Source organism: Mauremys mutica, chromosome 2, assembly GCF_020497125.1.
Source record: "Mauremys mutica isolate MM-2020 ecotype Southern chromosome 2, ASM2049712v1, whole genome shotgun sequence".
Lineage (NCBI taxonomy): Eukaryota > Metazoa > Chordata > Testudines > Geoemydidae > Mauremys > Mauremys mutica.
This window is the reverse complement of record NC_059073.1, coordinates 295473652-295493035: the sequence shown is the minus strand read 5'-3', so window position 1 is coordinate 295493035 and position 19384 is coordinate 295473652. Positions and strand designations below refer to the sequence as shown.

Genomic DNA, 19384 nt, shown 5'->3' with positions numbered 1-19384 from the left:
CCTGCCCCGCCACTTTGCAGTCAGACGTGACTCTCAGACAGCCAGTAACACAGAGGTTTATTCGATGACAGGAACAGGGTCTAACACAGAGCTTGTAGGTACAGAGAACGGGACCCCTCGGCCAGGTCCATTCTGGGGGGCAGTGAGCCAGACCCTCCCCCCCATCTGCACTTCACTCCTCATCCCCAGCCAGCTCCAGACTAACCACCCCCTCCAGCCCCTCCGATTCTGCTCAGTTCCTTTCCCGGGCCAGGAGGTCACCTGACCTCTTTGTCTACAACACCTTCAGTTGGCACCTTTGCAGAGGAGGGGCCCAGGCCATCAGTTGCTAGGATACAGTGCCAGGCATTTAGGTGCACTGGCCTTTTGCTCTGCAGCAAAGAACTGCATAGGGGACACTGAGGCACCAACACAGTATTCAGAGAAAACATTAAGAACATTCCCAGTTCATCACACCGGGGCGGGGGGCGGGGGTTGCCATCATGTGTGGCCTCCCCACCCCTGCTGCTGCCCCGGGGGGAGGCGGGGGAGAGAGCTCCCAAGCACCTGTGTGCCTCCTTCCTTCTCCTCTCTCCCTCTTCCCCTCCCCCGGTGCTCCAAGAGGCTGCAAGCTGCTGATCTCTATAGCCTTAAGCAGAAGCAGCACAAAGAAAGGAGAGAGGCACTGGCTGTTTTCTTTCAGGCAGGGAAGCTCCGAGGCGGGGGCAGGTGAGAAACCCATATTGGTGGAGCAGAGCCCTCAGCCGTGAATATTCCTGGGGCTTAAGCCCCTCGAGCCCATATAAGTTGGCGCCCCTGGATGCACCTGAATGTGTGTCAGGAAGTGACACAGAACCATGCTCACAAACTCACACTTCCCGTGTGATGAACCAAACTCACCTGGTCGGAGAGGTGTGATGTCCGCAGCCAAGGAGAAGCGTTTGAATCTGCCCCCTGGAGGACTTCAGTGTAACACGAGTTATTTCTTGCAGGTCAGACACAGAGAAAAGTGTTTGGACGTTAAACCATGGCCAGGTCAGCTGACACCATTGAGATGCCGGCTCTGGGCCGCCCGTTCCAGCTGGGGATGCTGTACGACTGCCGCAGTGACTCCCTCATCCCAGGTAATTCCCCAGCTGTAGCCCTGAACTCAGAGTGAGAGGAGGGAAGGGTCACAGTGCAAATCCCTTCATACCTGAGAATGAGCCAAGTGTGCTGTGAGCGGCCTGGTTACGGGTATTATGGAAATGGCCCCGCACACTCCCCAGTGTCCGGGCTGAAGTATCTGGATGGGGCAGGAGATACGTGCTTTGGGCTGGTGACCTGCTGCCATTCGTTCTAGGTCATGTAGAACTAACACATCTCGTGTGCCTGATTAAATAAACCTTCCCAAGTGGGCAGCAGGTACTTTCATTTTCTCCTGATCTTTTCTCAGGGTAACTGCCCTCTCACATCCCCACCCACCAACCAAGAGACTCATAAGAACATAAGAGTGGCCACACGGAGTCAGACCAAAGGTCCATCTAGCCCAGTGTCCTGTCCCCGAGGGAATGAACAGAACAGGGCAATTATCCAGTGATCCATCCCCTGTCATCCAGTCCCAGCTTCTGGCAGTCAGAGGTTATGGGACACCCAGATCATGGGGTTCCGTCCCTACCATCTTGCCTAATAGCCATTGATGGACCTGTTCTCCATGAACTTTTTAAATGCTTTTTTGAACCCAGTTATAACCTGTTTCAGGATGGACTCTTAATTGGCCACCCCCCAACCCCACCGCCGTCTATCTTGAGGCTAGCCCAGCTCCAGCCACCCAACAGCTGCTCTGTGCACAAGGAGACTAATTTTGGGAGATCACAAATATCTTGGTGGCGCAGTTGAAGGGAACAAGAGTCTGACTCTTCTCACAGATTCATGGATATTAAGGCCAGAAGGGACCATCAGATCAGCTTGTGTTTGATTCGGATGCTGGGCAGCCACTTTCTCCCTGACTCTTCTCCAGACCCCCGTCCCCTGAGGAGCTCTCCCACCCGACGTGCACCACTGGAACTTCCAGCTGGGGCACTGGCTCTGCCCTATGCCTGGCCATGTGCCGGCCTCCTCCCTAGTTCCTCGCAGGCCGAGACGTTAGCAGAGCTCCCTTTGGCACGACAGGGGTCACTAGTGCGGCTGAGCAAACATCCAGCATCTCCGCTCCCGCGTGGAACTGCAGTCACAGCCCCTGGGCGGCTCTCACTCCACATGGACCCAAGAGTTCAGCTTGGCACTTAGGACTGTTCCCTAACCACTGAGTTTCAGCCAGTGCACAGAACCAGCACGGCCAGAGAGCAAACTCCTCCCTTAGTGCGCACACAGCGTGTGCTTTGCTCAGGGCCCGACTGAAATGCAGAACAAACATGTGCTGCACTCGCAGGGTATTTGCACTAATAGAGCAGCGATGTAAAGTTCGTGCAAAAGGAGGTTTCCCCTTTGCCAGGAATTAATTTCTGCTCATTGTGTAATTTCTGGCTTCCTGGCTAAGGTCACGTGAGGTGCTATGGAGAGACAGTCGTGTCAAACTCTGTTTTCATTACATTGGTTTCAGTCGGGAATAATTCTAGTGACTTCAGTTTGCACTGGGGTGAGCAAGAGCAGAATATGGCCCAGTAGCATAGTCAGGGTGAAGCTAACTTTCCATGACAGGCCTGATTTCTTACCCCCTCCCCCTTATCTAAATACACCTCCAACAGTTCAGCTAGAGAAGCCATTGGCCTCCTTCCACAGAAACTTGTCTCTGTGGCTGCGGTCCCTGTGCGGTGGAACTGCCTTGGTCCTTCTAACTTTCAGGCCTGGGATTTGGGCTTTAATGTGGTTGATGAAGTCACTAGAAACTCAGCAGAGGCCATAAGGTGCATCCAGCACAGCTACAGGCCTTAGCAAGTCACATCCTGGTATAGCAAGAGGATCTGGGTGAACTTAGCGCAGGCCTGGTAACCAGGACCCCACGTTCTGCTCCTACCCCTGCTATATCATTGTCATAGGTCTCACCCCCACTTGGAGCTGTTGGGTTCCAATGTGGGGACCTGCACTGGTTTCCCTCTAAACTAAAATCCTAGTTTAGATCTAGTAAAAGCTGCCACCACTCAATCAGGTACGTGGATTGAGACACAGTCCTTCCCCAAAATCCTAGGGGATTCCAAGAGCCCCAAATCCATGGAGTTCTTACACCCAGGAGAAATAAACCATTCCCCCTGCTTCCTCCCCCTCCCTTTTCCTAGGAGAGACACCGGGATTTAACTACAGAGGGATACCTCCCTCCTCCTCTTTCCTTGAGAATCCACCCAAAGAAAGATCAACCAAGTCCTTAATAGAAAAGGATTTATTAAAGAATAAAAAGAAAAGTCACTGTCTCTGTAACCAAATTGGAACAATATACAGGGTCTAAACTTATCAATCTCTGGAGAGAATTCCCCCTCCCCCTTTCTCAGTAAGAGCAATATCAGCAAACAGGAATAAAGAATTTCCTTTAGCAAACACACAATTGCAAATATAGAAAGCAACTCAAAAGACTAATCTGCCTTTCTAATTAATACTCACTATTAAATAGTAGAAACTACTCCAGGAGAACTTGGAGACATGACTGACCTCTCTTAGATCCAAAGAGAGCTCTAACAAAGAACACAGACAAAGGCTTCCCTCCACAGAGATTTGAAAATAATCTTGTCCCTCATTGGTCCTCTGGTCAGGTGTCCACAGGTACTGCTTGTTAACCCTTTACAGGTAGACAAAAACCTTAACCCTTAACTAACTGTTTATTTATGACAATCATTTTCCCAAGGTGCTGACTCTGTGGGTGCTCCAGGGCTGGAGCACCCACAGAAAAAAATTAGTGGGTGCTTTGCACCCACCAGCAGCCAGCTCTCCTCTTCCCCCCAGCGCCTCCCATCCACTGGTGGCTCCACCAATCAACTCATCCCTCTCCCTCCCAGAGGCTCTCCCCTGCCACAATCAGCTGTTCCGCAGCAGGCAGGAGGCACTGGTGGGGAGGGGGAGGAGTGGGGATTGGGCGTGCTGGGGGAGGGATGGAACTGGGTGAGAAGGGGTGGGACAGGGCAGAGCAGGGGCAGGAAGAGGCAGGGTGTGGGTGGGGGCTTGGGAGAAGAGGTAGAGGAGGCAGAGCTGGGGCAGAGTGAGGGGTTTGAGCACCCCTGGGGCCCGGAGGAAACCGGAGCCTGTGTCACTATAAAAATACTTGGCACTATAGAAACGTTATTAAGACAGGTCTCAAACAGCCCTATGAATGTGTAAGTGTCATCCCAGCATCACAGTCGGGCCAAGCGACTTTTAGACGTTACGTGATTTGTCCAAGGTCCCACTGAAAATCAGCGTCAGAACAGTAATGAGAATGGAGCGGGGAGGTGACAGAATGAGCCAGAAGCCAAGCGGGGCAGGTCAGGCAGAGACAGATTGAGCCAGGAGGGGAAAGGAAAGGAACCAGGAGCTGTGGGGGGCGGGGGGCACTGTCACGGGGCAGACGGCAGACAGGGCACAAGACAGGGACCAGGGTAGCAGGGGTTAGCCCTGTGGGGGAGAGAGGTGGAAGGGCCCCGAGTCTCCAGCGTCCTTACCCCCGAGTGTTATGGCAGATAGCTTCCCACCGGGGGGCGCTACAGCGCGAGGATGTAGAGAACATAAGAACATAAGAACATAAGAAAGGCCGTACCGGGTCAGACCAAAGGTCCATCTAGCCCAGTATCTGTCTACCGACAGTGGCCAATGCCAGGTGCCCCTGAGGGAGTGAACCTAAAAGGCAACGATCAAGTGATCTCTCTCCTGCCATCCATCTCCATCCTCTGACGAACAGAGGCTAGGGACACCATTCTTACCCATCCTGGCTAATAGCCATTTATGGACTTAGCCACCATGAATTTATCCAGTCCCCTTTTAAACATTGTTATAGTCCTAGCCTTCACAACCTCCTCAGGTAAGGAGTTCCACAAGTTGACTGTGCGCTGCGTGAAGAAGAACTTCCTTTTATTTGTTTTAAACCTGCTGCCTATTAATTTCATTTGGTGACCCCTAGTTCTTGTATTATGGGAATAAGTAAATAACTTTTCCTTATCCACTTTCTCAACATCACTCATGATTTTATATACCTCTATCATGTCCCCCCTTATTCTTCTCTTTTCCAAACTGAAGAGTCCTAGCCTCTTTAATCTTTCCTCATATGGGACCTTCTCTAAACCCCTAATCATTTTAGTTGCTCTTTTCTGAACCTTTTCTAGTGCTAGAATATCTTTTTTGAATATCTTTTTTGAGGTGAGGAGACCACATCTGTACACAGTCCTGGAAGCCAAATTTAGGCTGCTAGGGAAGAGACTGAAATCCAGGACCTCTATGGTGGCATTCTCAGAAATGCTACCAGTTCCACGCGCAGGGCCAGGTAGGCAGGCAGAGCTTCAGAGTCTCAATGCGTGGATGAGACGATGGTGTAGAGAGGAGGGGTTCACGTTCATTAGGAACTGGGGAAACTTCTGGGATGGGAGGAGCCTATACAGGAGAGATGGGCTCCACCTAAACCAAAGTGGAACCAGACTGCTGGCACTAAACATTAAAAAGGTTGTAGAGCAGTTTTTAAACTAGGAGATGGGGGAAAGCCGACTGCTGCAGAGGTGCGTGTGGATCGGACACAGACTTCTCTTAGGGGAGAGTCTGATGATAGAGAATCTCCAGGTTATAGTCAGGAGCAGAGGAATGAGAAGTATAATGTAAGGGCCGGATCAGATGACAAACAGTCACATAAAAAAGAATCTGGCACATCAGAAAAAGGCAGGCTAATAAACAGGGACAAGTTTTTAAAGTGCTTGTACACAAATGCCAGAAGTCTAAATAATAAGATGGGTGAACTAGAGTGCCTTGTGATAAAGGAGGATATAGATATAATAGGCATCACAGAAACCTGGTGGACTGAGACCAATCAATGGGACACAATCATTCCGGGGTACAAAATATATCGGAAGGACAGAACCGGCCATGCAGGGGGAGGAGTGGCACTATATGTTAAAGAAAGTGTAGATTCAAATGAAGTAAAAATCTTAAGCGAATCCACAGGTTCCATAGAGTCTCTCTGGATAGAAATTTCATGCTCTAGTAAAAATATAACAGTAGGGATCTATTATCGACCACCTGACCAGGACAGTAATAGTGATGATGAAATGCTAAGGGAAATTAGAGAGGCTATCAAAATTAAGAACCCAATAATAGTGGGGGATTTCAATTATCCCCATATTGACTGGGAACATTTCACTTCAGGACGAAATGCAGAGATAAAATTTCTCGATACTTTAAATGACTGCTTCATGGAGCAGCTGGTACGGGAACCCACAAGGGGAGAGGCGACTCTAGATTTAATCCTGAGTGGAGCGCAGGAGCTGGTCCAAGAGGTAACTATAGCAGGACCGCTTGGAAATAGTGACCATAATACAATAGCATTCAACATCCCTGTGGTGGGAAGAACATCTCAACTGCCCAACACTGTGGCCTTTAATTTCAAAAGGGGGAACTATACAAAAATGAGGGGGTTAGTTAGACAAAAGTTAAAAGGTACAGTGACTAAAGTGAAATCCCTGCAAGTTGCGTGGGCCCTTTTTAAAGACACCATAATAGAGGCCCAACTTCAATGTATACCCCAAATTAAGAAAAACAGTAAAAGAACTAAAAAAGAGCCACCGTGGCTTAACAACCATGTAAAAGAAGCAGTGAGAGATAAAAAGACTTCCTTTAAAAAGTGGAAGTCAAATCCCAGTGAGGCAAATAGAAAGGAGCACAAACACTGCCAACTTAAGTGCAAGAGTGTAATAAGAAAAGCCAAAGAGGAGTTTGAAGAACGGCTAGCCATAAACTCCAAAGGTAATAACAAAATGTTTTTTAAGTACATCAGAAGCAGGAAGCCTGCTAAACAACCAGTGGGGCCCCTTGACGATGAAAATACAAAAGGAGCGCTTAAAGATGATAAAGTCATTGCGGAGAAACTAAATGGATTCTTTGCTTCAGTCTTCACGGCTGAGGATGTTAGGGAGATTCCCAGACCTGAGCTGGCTTTTGTAGGTGACAAATCTGAGGAACTGTCACAGATTGAAGTGTCACTAGAGGAGGTTTTGGAATTAATTGATAAACTCAACATTAACAAGTCACCGGGACCAGATGGCATTCACCCAAGAGTTCTGAAAGAACTCAAATGTGAAGTTGCGGAACTACTAACCAAGGTTTGTAACCTGTCCTTTAAATCGGCTTCGGTACCCAATGACTGGAAGTTAGCTAATGTAACGCCAATATTTAAAAAGGGCTCTAGGGGTGATCCTGGCAATTACAGACCGGTAAGTCTAACGTCGGTACCGGGCAAATTAGTTGAAACAATAGTAAAGAATAAAATTGTCAGACACATAGAAAAACATAAACTCTTGAGCAATAGTCAACATGGTTTCTGTAAAGGGAAATCGTGTCTTACTAATCTATTAGAGTTCTTTGAAGGGGTCAACAAACATGTGGACAAGGGGGATCCGGTGGACATAGTGTACTTAGATTTCCAGAAAGCCTTTGACAAGGTCCCTCACCAAAGGCTCTTACGTAAATTAAGCTGTCATGGGATAAAAGGAAAGGTCCTTTCATGGATTGAGAACTGGTTAAAGGACAGGGAACAAAGGGTAGGAATTAATGGTAAATTCTCAGAATGGAGAGGGGTAACTAGTGGTGTTCCCCAAGGGTCAGTCCTAGGACCAATCCTATTCAATTTATTCATAAATGATCTGGAGAAAGGGGTAAACAGTGAGGTGGCAAAGTTTGCAGATGACACTAAACTACTCAAGATAGTTAAGACCAAAGCAGATTGTGAAGAACTTCAAAAAGATCTCACAAAACTAAGTGATTGGGCAACAAAATGGCAAATGAAATTTAATGTGGATAAATGTAAAGTAATGCACATTGGAAAAAATAACCCCAACTATACATACAACATGATGGGGGCTAATTTAGCTACAACGAGTCAGGAAAAAGATCTTGGAGTTATCGTGGATAGTTCTCTGAAGATGTCCACGCAGTGTGCAGAGGTGGTCAAAAAAGCAAACAGGATGTTAGGAATCATTAAAAAGGGGATAGAGAATAAGACTGAGAATATATTATTGCCCTTATATAAATCCATGGTACGCCCACATCTCGAATACTGTGTACAGATGTGGTCTCCTCACCTCAAAAAAGATATTCTAGCACTAGAAAAGGTTCAGAAAAGAGCAACTAAAATGATTAGGGGTTTAGAGAGGGTCCCATATGAGGAAAGATTAAAGAGGCTAGGACTCTTCAGTTTGGAAAAGAGGAGACTAAGGGGGGACATGATAGAGGTATATAAAATCATGAGTGATGTTGAGAAAGTGGATAAGGAAAAGTTATTTACTTATTCCCATAATACAAGAACTAGGGGTCACCAAATGAAATTAATAGGCAGCAGGTTTAAAACAAATAAAAGGAAGTTCTTCTTCACGCAGCGCACAGTCAACTTGTGGAACTCCTTACCTGAGGAGGTTGTGAAGGCTAGGACTATAACAATGTTTAAAAGGGGACTGGATAAATTCATGGTGGCTAAGTCCATAAATGGCTATTAGCCAGGATGGGTAAGAATGGTGTCCCTAGCCTCTGTTCGTCAGAGGATGGAGATGGATGGCAGGAGAGAGATCACTTGATCATTGCCTGTTAGGTTCACTCCCTCAGGGGCACCTGGCATTGGCCACTGTCGGTAGACAGATACTGGGCTAGATGGACCTTTGGTCTGACCCGGTACGGCCTTTCTTATGTTCTTATGTTCTTATGTAGTATTCGAGATGTGGGCGTACCATGGATTTATATAAGGGCAATAATATATTCTCAGTCTTATTCTCTATCCCCTTTTTAATGATTCCTAACATCCTGCTTGCTTTTTTGACCGCCTCTGCACACTGCGTGGACATCTTCAGAGAACTATCCACGATGACGCCAAGATCTTTTTCCTGACTTGTTGTAGCTAAATTAGCCCCCATCATGTTGTATGTATAGAGGAACTTGGAGAGCCCCGTGTTCAGGAAGCGCTTGCTGGAATCACAGAAGACTAGGGTTGGAAGAGACCTCGGGAGTTCATCTAGCTCAGGGTGGCCAACCTTTTCACACCCAAGGCCACTTTTTGAATTTAAGGGCAACCCAGGATCTACCTCACCCCCTCCCGAAGGCCCCACCCCTTCCCCAAAGTCCTGCCCATTCCACACCCACCCACCCTCCCCCACCCTTACTCACTTTCACCCGACTGGGGCAAGGTGTTGGGGTGCGGGAGGGGGTGCAGGCTCTGGGCTGGGGCCAAGGGGTTCAGCATGTGGGAGGGGGCTCTAGGCTGGGGCAGAGTGTTGGGGTGCAGGAGGGGGTGAGGGGTCGGGCGCTGGCTTCTCAAGTTGGGCACTCAAATGAGTGGATGTTTTTGACAATTTTGTCCTTACTCTCTGTGCCTCAGTTCCTCCTATGTAAAATAGGGCTATAAACACTGCTCTACTTCACCGGGGTGCTGTGAAGAAAAATGTATTAATGTTGATGAAGCAGTTAGATATTACGGTGATGGGCAGCCAGGAGGAAATGAACAGTTCTGGATTCAGTTCAGGGTTGGAATAGTGCACAGTACATTAGGCCTGGGGCCACACATTGAATGTGTGGTATAAAAAGAAATATTGGCTCATAACCGTTCCGGTGAGAACCATTCCAGCTGTGCATTGAACGAGGAGTTCTGTGGAATAGACACTATTTAATCATGTAATTAAAGACTGGGTCAGAACGCATAAACACAAGGCGGCTGAATTAAGGCTGCATAGAAACCTTAATTATGGCATTTCCTAACTTTCGACTGCTTCGCTTTGCAACCTTCACTTTCCTAATGTTTTTTTAATTTAGATGTACCGGAGAAGGAGCTAGTATAATCTGTTACATGCTTTGGGATCCACATGGATGATAAGTGCATGTACACGTAACACTCTCATTATCAGCTGCTGAAATTGCCATAGGTGCAGCAGGCTACAGTAAAAATGTCATTTCAATCACAGCTTTGTAGAGTTATGGTTTGTGTATTTATGTTAAACTTTTAAATGTATGTTAATCTATTTTTATTTTCATACAGACACAATGAGTGAAGCATGTTACCGGATCAGACACTTTCCTCAGGGACATTCAGCTCTTATTTTTAGAAAATATCTTGCAGTTACAGAACAGAAAGGTTTCTTACCCTCTCTGCCATTTACCATGTGTCTGTCTGTACTATTCTAGGCATCACTTTATGGGACCTGGAGACACTTCGAAATGATGTCGATGCAAAACCACAGTGCAAGACTGACTATCAGATTATTGCATCTGACACCACTGACGACAAGGCCTCTGCCCTCAATGTCACAGCTTCGCTGAAGGCCAGTTTCCTGTTTGGCCTGGTGAAAGTGAGTGGATCTGCAGAATATTTAAGTAATACCAAGACATCAAAACATCAAGCCCGTGTTTCTCTCCAGTACTCAACTACAACACAGTTTAAGCAGCTGACTATGAGTCATATAGGTCGCCAGAATGTTTCTTACCCTGATGTGTTTGACCAAGGCACGGCCACCCATGTGGTCACGGCTGTGCTGTACGGGGCGCAGGCTTTTTTTGTCTTTGATCGGGAAGTTTCTTCATCTGAGAACATACAAGAGATACAGGGAAACCTCCAGCTTGCAATTAAAAAAATACCACTGGTTTCCATAGAGGGGAAAGGAGATCTCAAAATGGATGACAGGGAAAAAGCACAAGCTGAAAAATTTAGTTGTAAGTTTTATGGTGATTTTTCTCTTGAGAACAATCCAGCTACTTACCAAGATGCCATGAAAGTTTATTCCACTCTCCCAAAGCTGCTGGGTGACAACGGGGAGAAGGCCGTACCAGTGAGAGTCTGGCTGTACCCATTGACCAAGCTGGATTCCACAGCTGCTCAACTGGTGCGTGAGATCAGCTTAACATTGATCTTTGATATTCAAACCTCCCTGGAGCAACTAACAGAATTAGACATGCGATGTAATGATGCGGTGAAGAATCCAATTGCCACAACGTTCCCCGAAATCAAGAGGAAAATCCAGCAGTTCAAAGATCTGTGTAAGCAACACAGAGAGACTTTCCAGAAACAGCTAGCAGGAATCTTACCCTCCATCCGTGGAGGTGGAAAAGAGGAAGGGGCCCTGGTGGACATTTTAACCTACAAAAACCAGTCACCATTCAATACCCAGCAACTCAATGAATTTCTGGATAAAAAGGAACGAGAAATGAATTTCGTCAACTCCTATCTTTCTGCCCTAAAGGATGTGGAAGTAGTGTCCTCCCAGAATAAACTGGATGAAATAGTACTTGACCCCATGAATGAGTTTGTTGTCGCCTTTATGTTCACTTCCTTACATGAAGAGGAACCATATTTATCAGATTTAAAACTCTGCCTTCAGACCCAGTTTATGAAGAATACCCAAGATTCTGCATCAGCCAGTTCTGTCAGCGAGAAATCCAAACTGTGGTTTGAGGACAAAGACAGAAACAAAAAAGCCCGAAAATCTGCAAAATCCATTTCAGACTTTGCCCGGGTCAATAAATCTAATGGGAAAACTCGAGTCATTGTGGCCTCTGTCCCAGATGAGGACAATCCTGGAGCTTCAATTTACCTCTATGAAAACGGAGACCTGGTCAGCACTAACTATGAACCTCCATCGAAACCTCTTTCTCTCCTTATAGATGAAGTCAGACATGACCATGTGCAGCTCACGTTTAAACCAGCAGCCTTTGGAAGGGAGGAGATATCTTGCTATCGGGTAGAGTACAGAATGGCAGGGCAGGAGAACTGGACGGCTGTGGATACAAAAGATAAACAAGAGACATTCACAGTGACAGGGCTCCGTCCAAACACCGAGTACCAGTTCCGATATGCTGCAGTGAGCAAACCAGGGCTAAGCATGAGCAGTGATGTGAGTGATCCTGTGAAGATGCTTCCTACCAGCCCTCCTGGAAAATCAGAAAAAGCTACTGTAGAATCATCTTCCATTGCCCTCACCTGGGCGAGTCCAAGTGTTATTGGAGATGGAGTCACTATAAGGGAGTATAAGGTGGAATATAAAGAGGAAGCTGAAGGTGAAAGACATGAGGGGAAAGAGAAATGGCTGGAACAAAGGACAGACAAGAGAACCGAGTTCTGTATCATTGATGGACTGAGGCCTCGGACGCCCTACAGATTCCGGGTGTCGGCTGTGTGTGCAGACGGGACTGTGAGTCACCCAGGTGAGGAGGTATCAATTTCAACATCAGGAGAAGAATTAAAGACACTAGCACAAGATTTCTTCAAGAAGAGCACTCTGATAGAAAAAGGGCAGCCCTCAGTTTATGCCCTTCCAATAGAGAAGGTGGTGTTCCATTCTAATGCAATATATCTAAAATATAGACTGGGAAAAGAGAACCTGCAGATCCCTAACAAAGTCATTATGGTGCTGGGAGCAACTGGGTCTGGGAAAACTACACTCATCAACGGGATGATCAACTATGTCCTGGGTGTGCAATGGAAAGATGAATTCAGATTCAAATTAATCCATGAGACCACAAACAGAAGCCAAGCTGAGAGCCAGACATCTGAAGTGACAGCCTATGAAGTTCATTACACAGAGGGCTTCAAAGTCCCCTATTCCTTGACTATAATAGACACCCCAGGATTTGGCGACACCAGAGGGATAGAGCAAGACAAAGAGATAACAAGGCAGATTCGAGAGTTTTTCTCCACCCGAGGGGCCATTGATCACATAGATGCCGTCTGCGTCGTAGTTCAGGCCTCACTCGCTCGTTTGACACACGCCCAGAAGTACGTGTTTGACTCAGTGCTCTCTATCTTTGGGAAGGATATAAAAGACAATATACAAATCCTGATCACCTTCGCAGATGGACAGATGCCCCCTGTTCTACAGGCCATTAATACAGCTGATGTCCCTTGTGCTAAAGATGCTAAGGGCAACCCTGTTCATTTCAAATTCAATAACTCCACACTCTTTGCCTGTAATGCTGGAGCTGACGAGGGCAGTTTTAATTTTGATGAAATGTTCTGGAAAATGGGAGCCATGAGCATGAAGACATTTTTTGAATCCTTAGTTAAATTAGAAACCAGGAGTTTAACTTTAACGCAGGAAGTTCTCAGAGAGCGGAAGGAGCTGGAGACAGCTGTGGAAGGGCTGCAGCCACAAATCAAAGCTGGTCTGGTGAAGCTAGAAGAACTGAGAAAGACACAGGAAGCTCTGGAACAGCACAGGGGTGATATGGAGGCCAATAAAGACTTTGAGTATGAGGTAGAGAAAACAGTGCCAGTGCAGGAGAACATCTCTAGTACAGGTGACTACATAACAAACTGCCAGCGGTGTCACTATACGTGTCACTATCCCTGTGGAATCCCTAATGATGATGATAAGCGCGGGTGTACAGCTATAGATGGGAATACAGGATGTTGCATGGTTTGCCCTGGTAAATGTTTCTGGAACGTTCATTTCAATCAAAAGTACAAGTGGGGATATAAAGTAGAAAAAGTGAAACAGACCTATGCACAACTGAAAGAAAAGTATGAGAAGGCATCTGGTGAGGTGTTATCGACAAAGAGTGTGGTTGAGAAGCTGTCTCAGGAATACGCTGCAGTGGAAGAGATATTAATGGAGCTTATTGATAAATCATCTCGCAGCCTCCAGCGTCTGCAAGCAATTGCTTTGAAACCCAACCCGCTGTCCACGCCGGAATACATTGACCTGCTGATCATGTCAGAACAACAGGAATTAAAGCCTGGGTACCAAGAAAGGATAAAATCGCTGAGGGAAGTGAGGGAAGTAGCTGAGATAATAAGAAAGATTGCCAATAAGGAGGCTCTGCTGCCAGGAGAGAAGGATATGTATGAGAAGCATAAAGAAAAAAAGTCTGCCTTCAAAATTTTGAAAGAAAAACTGGATATTTGTAAAGGCTGGTTTAAATGAAAATTGACGGCAGTTTACCCATGAAAATGAAATCGCCAGTTTAACCAAAGCATGTAGCTTAGCCGTGATTCAGGGCTGGTGTCTCTTGTCTTTTTTATAACATTTTCTTTTAAGATTCAATCAGCCTGATTCTCCTCTAACTTACACCAGCTTTATTGCGCTATTCATCTTACACCAGTGTAACTAACTGAGGAATCTGGCCCCTTGCGTCGGAGGGAAAAACATTTTATAAAAATAAAAAAAAAATGAGTTTAACTCCTTAAGAGGAAATTGCTTCACTATCTAATGTTCACATGGACACTTCTCAGATCAGGCTTAGAAACCTATGTTCTGTTTCTACAAGTGCTCTCTCTGTCACTGCTTATATTTATACCTGGGGTAATTCTGCGCCAAAAAATGAAAAAATTCTGCACCATAAAATTAAAAATCCTGTGCACAGTATTTTAAAATTTTGCATATTTTATTTCTCTAAATAATGTAAATATAATCGCGCAAGTTTCAATTATTTTGGCAATTTATTCAAAACACCTGTCAGCAACTATGTCTGTAGCAATAAAGACAACAAAAAAGATTCAGGAAATGTTTTTTGACAGATTTCTTACTAGGCATATTAATACAGAACTTTGAATAAAAATTCCTTTAAACTATAATACAGAACTGTATTTCCTGCACCCCTGTCATGGTCTCACCCTCACTTGAAACTGGGGGGGTTTCAAGTTGAGGACCAGCATGTATCCCCCCCACCCTAAAATCCTAGGGTAGGTCTCCTTTTTGCTGCCACCACCCGGTCAATTTACGTGGGCCGGGACACCCCTGTTTTCCCCCTCCTCTTTCCAAAGACGTTCCCTGGGGAAACACAGATCAACTCACAGAGGGAAAAACCTCCCCGTCTCCTCCCTCCCCTCTCTGCCCGGAGATAAGCTCGTCTCACCACCGAGAGAGAGTTTCTTAGCCCCCTCCCCCTGTATCCACAGTAGAAGGGATTTAATCAAATATTTATAGAAAGAATTTATTAAAAGAAAAACAAGAAGATACACAATCTCTATGAGTCCAAGCTGGACACTCATAGGGTATACCCTTATCAATGTCTGGAGAGAACCCTCCCTCCTTCTCAGTACAAACAATACAGGCAGAATTAAGAATAATCAATAACAAACACACAGAATTGCAAACATAGGATCATTAGATGAGGACACAAAGTACCTTTCTAATACTCACTATCTTGACTAGAAGAAATTAGTTCAGAAAGATGGAAACTTGCAGAAGACTTGATTAAACATCTGGACCCTTGTAACTCCAAACGGCTAAGAACAGCACACACCAGAAGAGGGAGAAAAAGTTCCCTCCTAGGAATTTTAAATTCTCTTCCCCGATTGGTCCTCAGGTCAGGTGTTCACCAGGTATTATGTGTTAACCCTTTACAGGTGGAAACTTAACCCTTAACTAACTATTTATGACACACACCCCAAATCGCCAACAGTGGGATTCACTGGCGGTGATTTCCTCCTAGAACTGTAAAACAAACAGAGTAATAAAACACATGCACTATCACATAGACTACTAAGCATGAAAACATGTCAAGAACACTTTTTAACCACTTGATTCTGGGAAACTTTCACGAGAGAGTGCATCAGCAACTTTGTTGGAAGCTCCTGAAATGTGTTGAATGTCAAAGTCAAAGTCTTGGAGAGCTAAGCTCCAGCGGAGAAGTTTCTTGTTGTTTCCCTTGTTAGTATGAAGCCACTTTAGCGCAGCATGATCGGTTTGTAGCTGGAACTGCCGTCCCCAAACGTATGGGCGTAGCTTTTCCAGGGCATACACAATGGCGTAACATTCTTTTTCACTGATGGACCAGTGGCTTTCCCTCTCAGACAGTTTCTTGCTGAGAAACACGACAGGATGGAAGTTGTGATCCGGTCCTTCCTGCATTAGAACTGCTCCCACCCCGTGTTCAGATGCATCGGTGGTAACTAGGAAGGGTTTGTCAAAGTCCGGGGCCCTTAATACAGGGTCAGACACGAGCATCGCCTTAAGCTGGGTAAAGGCTTTCTGACACTCATCAGTCCACTTAACTGCATTTGGCTGGGGTTTCCTGGTCAGATCAGTTAGTGGGGCGGCGATTTGGCTGTAGTGTGGTACAAATCGCCTGTACAAATAGCCGGCCAAACCTAAGAAGGATTGGACCTGTTTCTTTGACCTTGGGACAGGCCACTGTTGGATAGCCTCCACCTTGGCCTGTAGGGGGTTGATGGTTCCTTGACCCACCTGGTGTCCTAGGTAAGTCACTCTGTTTTGGCCTATTTGACACTTTTTGGCCTGCCTGATGCGCTCAAAAACCAATTTCAAATGTTCTAGGTGTTCGGGCCATGAATCAGAAAAAATGGCCACATCATCGAGGTACGCAACTGCACAGTCTCCCAATCCCGCTAGTAGACCATCCACCAGCCTTTGGAAGGTGGCAGGTGCATTCCGCAGTCCGAACGGAAGCACATTAAATTCATACACCCCTGTATGGGTGATGAAGGCAGATTTTTCCTTGGCGGGTTCATCTAGTGGTACTTGCCAGTACCCCTTGGTTAAGTCAATGGTATAGATGAACTGGGCACGTCCCAACTTTTCCAATAGCTCATCGGTGCGTGGCATTGGATAATTGTCTGGACGAGTTACAGCATTTAGCTTACGGTAGTCCACGCAAAAGCGTATTTCCCCATCTGGTTTGGGAACCAGAACCACTGGAGATGCCCATGCACTGGTAGAGGGGCGGATGATACCCATCTCCTGCATGTTTTCAATCTCCCGTTTTATTGCAACTTGGGCATGAGGTGACACCCGGTAAGGTGGGGTTCTAATCGGGTGAGCATTACCTGTGTCAATGGAGTGGCAGGTTTGCTCAGTCCGTCCTGGGTTGGCTGAGAACAAGGTGTCGAAGTGAGTGCACAGCTCCTTGATCTGTTGCCGCTGTAGACGTTGCAGGGTTGTGGAGAGGGTCACCTCTTCCACACCACCATTCCTTTTACCTTCGTAGTAGACACCTTCAGGCCACTCAGCGTCATCTCCTCTCTGGGCTGTAAACTGACAGACCTGGAATTCTCTGGGGTAAAAGGGCTTTAGAGAGTTAACATGAAACACTTTAGGCTTTAAAGAGGAATCAGGGAATGCTATGAGGTAGTTAACAGCTCCCAGGCGCTCCTGGACCTTGTATGGTCCTTCCCAGGACGCTTCCATCTTATGGGCCTGCTGCGCCTTCAAGATCATGACCTGGTCTCCAACCTTGAAGGAACGCTCTCTGGTGTGTCTATCATACCAGACCTTTTGCTCCGCTTGAGCATCCTTTAAGTTCTCTCGAGCAAGGAACCAAGAGTCTCGGAGGGTGTTTTGAAGGTTGTTTACAAAGTCCAGAATGTTAGTTCCTGGAGGAGGCGCAAACCCCTCCCATTGCTGTTTCACCAGCTGTAATGGCCCCTTAACCTCATGGCCATACACCAGCTCGAATGGTGAGAATCCTAAACTGGTATGTGGAACAGCCCTGTAGGCAAACAGCAACTGCTGTAACACTAGATCCCAGTTATTGGAATGTTCATTTACGAATTTACGAATCATGGCCCCCAAAGTTCCATTAAACCTTTCCACTAGACCATTAGTTTGGTGGTGGTACGGAGTGGCCACCAAGTGATGCACCCCATGAGTTTCCCACAGGTCTTTCATGGTCCCTGATAGGAAATTTGTTCCCGAATCTGTAAGAATGTCAGAGGGCCAACCCACCCTGACAAAAATGTCAGTTAAGGCCTGGCACACAGTTTTAGCCCTGGTGTTGCCTAGAGCTACTGCTTCCGGCCATCTGGTAGCAAAGTCCATGAAAGTCAGTATGTACTGCTTTCCTCTGGGGGTCTTCTTTGGGAAAGGACTCATAATATCCACAGCTACTCGCTGAAATGGGACCTCAATTATGGGAAGTGGTTGGAGAGGGGCCTTGACCTGGTCTTGGGGTTTTCCTACCGTTTGGCATACCTTACAAGACCGGACGTAAGTGGCTACCGCCTTGCCCATCCCCTCCCAGTCAAAGGACCTTCCCAACCTGTCTTTGCTTCGCTTCACCCCAGAATGGCCACTAGGATGATCATGGGCTAAGCTTAAAAGCTTTTCCCGGTACTTGGTCGGAACTAGCAACCGTTTTTGAGGATGCCAGCCCTCCTGGTGTCCACCAGAAAGAAATTCCTTGTATAAAAGTCCTTGGTCCACAACGAACCGGGATCGTTTAGTAGAGCTGAGAGGCGGTGGGTTGCTGCGTGCCGCCGCCCATGCTTTCTTGAGGCTGTCATCGGCTTCCTGCTCAGTCTGGAACTGTTCCCTTGAGGCGGGAGACACCAGTTCCTCTGGAAGCGATGTAGGTGATGAGGTTGTTTCCGTTGACTGTGAACCGCTCTCCGCTGGTGCACGAGGTGTTATTTCAGGCTCCGGCTGAGCCTCTAGGGTAGGGTTGTCTGTTGGTTTTTCCAGTTCAGGCCCGTTGTCGCCCTCTGGCGTTGGAGTTGTAAGCGCTGGCGTTGGTGTTGGCGCCGGCTGCTCTTCCAGTTCCGGTCCCGGGACTGGATGTATTATGGCTGCTGTAGTTGTTGGTATGGGAGCCGGTTCCACCACCTTGGTCTGGGTCTCTGGTAACACAGATGGGGTCCTGGTGGACGGCTCAGGAACAGGGATGAGAGTGGAAGCTTGTTTGGCCTGACTGCGGGTGACCACTCCCCCCCTCTTGGCCAGTTGCACATGGTTGGCCAAGTCTTCCCCTAGTAGCATGGGGATAGAATAATTGTCATAGACAGCAAAAGTCCACTTTCCTGACCAGCCCTTGTACTGGACAGGCAATTCTGCTGTAGGTAAGCTTACAGATTTTGATATGAAGGGGTGGATTGTCACTTTGGCTTCCTGGTTGATGAATTTGGGGTCCACGAAGGCTCAGTGGATAGCTGACACCTGTGCTCCAGTGTCTCTCCATGCGATAACCTCCTTTCCGTCCACTCTCAAAGTTTCCCTACGGTGTAAGGGTATTTGAGAGACATCTAGGTCTGGGTTTCTCTGGTCTGAAGGTGCAAGGAGTTGCACTCGGTTTAGGTTCTTGGGGCATTTGGCTTTGATATGCCCCAGTTCATTACATCTAAAACATCGCCCAGTTGACGGGTCACTGGGCCGATGAGAATTACTGGAGACTGGTGAGGTAGAAGAGGTAGGTTGCGGCTGTCCTTGGGTTGCAGGTGTGGGCTTGATTGGTCCTCGATGGTAGGGTGTAGTGTCGGTGTGTACCCTGTGGGATTCGCTCCCCTTGACAGTAGCTTTCTTGTTCTCCGCAACTGCCATCCATTTGGCTCCAATCTCCCCTG

The 19384-nt window shown here is 46.9% G+C and overlaps 1 protein-coding gene across 1 annotated transcript; it reads left to right on the top strand.

The window, feature by feature from the left end:
- Window positions 1-1006: 1006 nt before the first annotated feature.
- Window positions 1007-14515, top strand: LOC123363349. Its single transcript, XM_045004201.1, has 2 exons — window positions 1007-1103; window positions 10282-14515. The coding sequence occupies exons 1-2, from the start codon at window positions 1007-1009 to the stop codon at window positions 14010-14012; spliced, it is 3828 nt and encodes a 1275-aa protein (XP_044860136.1). The 3' UTR covers window positions 14013-14515.
- Window positions 14516-19384: the final 4869 nt, after the last annotated feature.

What these genes read in the sequence shown, in the direction of transcription:
- LOC123363349 (XM_045004201.1), top strand. Translation starts at nt 1,007, where the DNA reads ATGGCCAGGTCAGCTGACACCATTGAGATGCCGGCTCTGGGCCGCCCG. An exon ending in CAGTGACTCCCTCATCCCAG is followed by an intron (nt 1,104 to 10,281) that starts GTAATTCCCCAG and finishes GTACTATTCTAG; the next exon opens with GCATCACTTTATGGGACCTG.